A 2,500-nucleotide genomic window follows, 5' to 3' on the forward strand; every position below is an offset into this window, starting at 1 on the left:
CTGAGTAGATGACAGTTCCAGGTTGGATATGTGTAGTGATGAGACGATGAACAAGGGTCTCTCTAGTTCGGTCGGGAACGCGGAAAAGCAGCACCTTCTGCGATCCTCGCTCCACCACGCCAAATACCCACGGACCTTCAGATACTCTCCCTCTCTTATACTTTCTCTTGGCACCAAACTTCGACTCGTCTATTTCCACCGTTGCTTAAAAACAGCGAATCAAAACGCTTCTTATTAAACCAATCAAAGTTAGGATCGAATTAAACCAATCACAACGCTTCTTATTGAACGAATGAAATGAACATGTTATTTAATGTGACAACTCAATGTAGTTGATACCATTAGCATCTATTTGCAACTGTCAATACTCGATCATGTCTCAACGTCTAACTAAGTGTACTGTCTGCGGACAATCTGGTCATACGAGAATCCACTGTTTAGTGATGTGCGGTTCTTGTAGTGGCGACAGTCGTAAATGTGATTGCGAGCAGCCACCAGCTAAAAAACAGAAAACTAAAAAGGGGAGGAGGGCAACAGAAAAGGAGCAGCCGCAGGTAGCCGCAGGGTCTCCAGAAGCTGAGCCTAACTACAAAGCAGTGCTCTCCATTATGACCGAGAAAAAGTGTAGCCTGAACAACGCGTACAGACTCGCAGGCACAGCACGCAGCACGGTTAGAGACTTTCTGGGTATAGCGGAGCTGCGAATTGTAAATGAAGTAACATACGAGAGCACCCTCGAGAGGCTGGGAGACCCGAAACTTTCAGTTAAAAGGATCAAGCAGGAGTGCCGAAGGCAGCTGGGCGATCTGTTGCCGTTTGTGAAGCGACTTCGCATCGCGAAGAGGCTGTTGCCGATGGCGTTGGACGATGCCTTCTATTCGTAGAGGGTTTTGTCAACTTAAAAAAAAACGGCTCCTTTAGGAGCCACCAAGTTTGCAAAAGTCTATGACCAATTCAATTGCATTATGTTGTTCCCTTGTGCTCAAATATATTCTTGCCGCTTAATGATACTTCAAAGTCCTGCTTCCTTGCCGCATAATGATACTTCAAAGTCCCGCATTTCCAAATTCGCACCCTCTTAGAAGCCCTGTAATAATATATATAAATAGCTGATGATGACGAAGTCTCGGGCAACGAGTGAAAACTGGGTTCTAATAACACTTGTCGTAATGGGAACTGGGTTCTAATATCACGAAATACAATATGGTAGTGAAAGTTTTCCGTCGAAGACAGTTCCGTTCAGTTTGAAAAAGGTACGTTTAGGTTTTCAACAGTTCAATAAGGCCCAAATGAGTCACCGACACGCCACCGACGCACCACCAACGCACCACCGACGCACCACCGACGCATCTTGTATGTTATAAGTTTAAACAGCGGCCAACGCGTCGGCCGACAGTCGGCCGACAGTCGACCGTCAGTCGGCCGACAGTCGGCCGACAGTCGACCGACAGTCGGCCGACAGTCGGCCGACGCGTTGGCCGACGCGTTGGCCGACGCGTTGGTGGGATCGGATTCTTAAATTTTACCAAAAAATTTCACTTGTGCTCATTTATACCAAATTTCACGTAAAGTCATGTGATTACATGCGCTAACCTTACAAACAACAGTGTTATCAGCAAGACCTTGGCTGAAATGAAACAAAAAAACAAACAGTGTGTACAATTTGCTTTTAAAAAAAGGACTTCACACATGTAAAATGTATGTGAAAAAACTAAGTTAACCTTTATAATTTACCTGATTGAGGAGGCAATTTCATAAGGTGTAGATTTCCAAGCCAGTCCATCTAAAACTTTTCCATCACGCAAAGTAACCTTGATTGGTGTTTTTTCTTTAGCTGATAGAAAACCAAAAATATTCTTTTTAGAACTGAATTTTTATTATGGGATGTACTAGTATAATTATAACTAACAAAGCAACCTATGCACTGAAAAGCCTTCAAACACCTACTTCATGTCATTGTAAACATATCTGTTTGTCCTAAATCTGTTTGTCCTAAATGCAATATGGCCCGACCCCTTGTTAAAGATATAACTTGCTGTTTTTAACTATTAAGCTTAATATTTTTGTAATTCAGTATTTAGTTTTGGGACCACAGTAATTGGTTATGCTGTTGTGGCCTCCCTGCCCCAGATTTGTTGGGGCGAAGTCGAATAAAATAAAATAAAATACATGGCAAAAGTTCATCACATGTCACTTCCACCAAAACACGTGAGAAAACAGTCAAGATCTAAATGGACAGAATTACTCTGTACCTGGCCATCATTTAGCATAAGCAGGGGATGGTTTAACTTGAAAAAGTAGGTCATTTTCAAGCACAAGATCATGTAAAAACTCAACAACCATGCCAGACAAAGGATGCAGGAACAGTAAAATAACGAAATTTTGTAATCCTAGAAGTGTGGAGTTACCAAACTGGAGGACTTATTACGCAAAGAAGCCTTCCTGTAATTGATTCCTTTGAGACAAATGACAGAACAAGGTACAGATGTACCAATTTAGT

At 42.4% G+C, this 2,500-nt stretch overlaps 1 protein-coding gene across 2 annotated transcripts in view; it reads right to left on the reverse strand.

Moving 5' to 3' along the window:
* LOC137992609 (threonine--tRNA ligase 1, cytoplasmic-like) overlaps nt 1-2,500 on the reverse strand; it is a 44,281-nt gene that overhangs the window by 34,129 nt on the left and 7,652 nt on the right. For both annotated transcript variants that reach the window (XM_068838043.1, XM_068838044.1), the window contains exons 3-4: nt 1,735-1,834; nt 1,594-1,627 (exon numbers count right to left, since the gene is read on the reverse strand). In XM_068838043.1, coding sequence (XP_068694144.1) covers nt 1,594-1,627; nt 1,735-1,834 — 134 coding nt within the window. The remainder of the gene's footprint in view (nt 1-1,593; nt 1,628-1,734; nt 1,835-2,500) is intronic.

Source organism: Montipora foliosa, chromosome 2 (genome assembly GCF_036669935.1).
Source record: "Montipora foliosa isolate CH-2021 chromosome 2, ASM3666993v2, whole genome shotgun sequence".
Lineage (NCBI taxonomy): Eukaryota > Metazoa > Cnidaria > Anthozoa > Scleractinia > Acroporidae > Montipora > Montipora foliosa.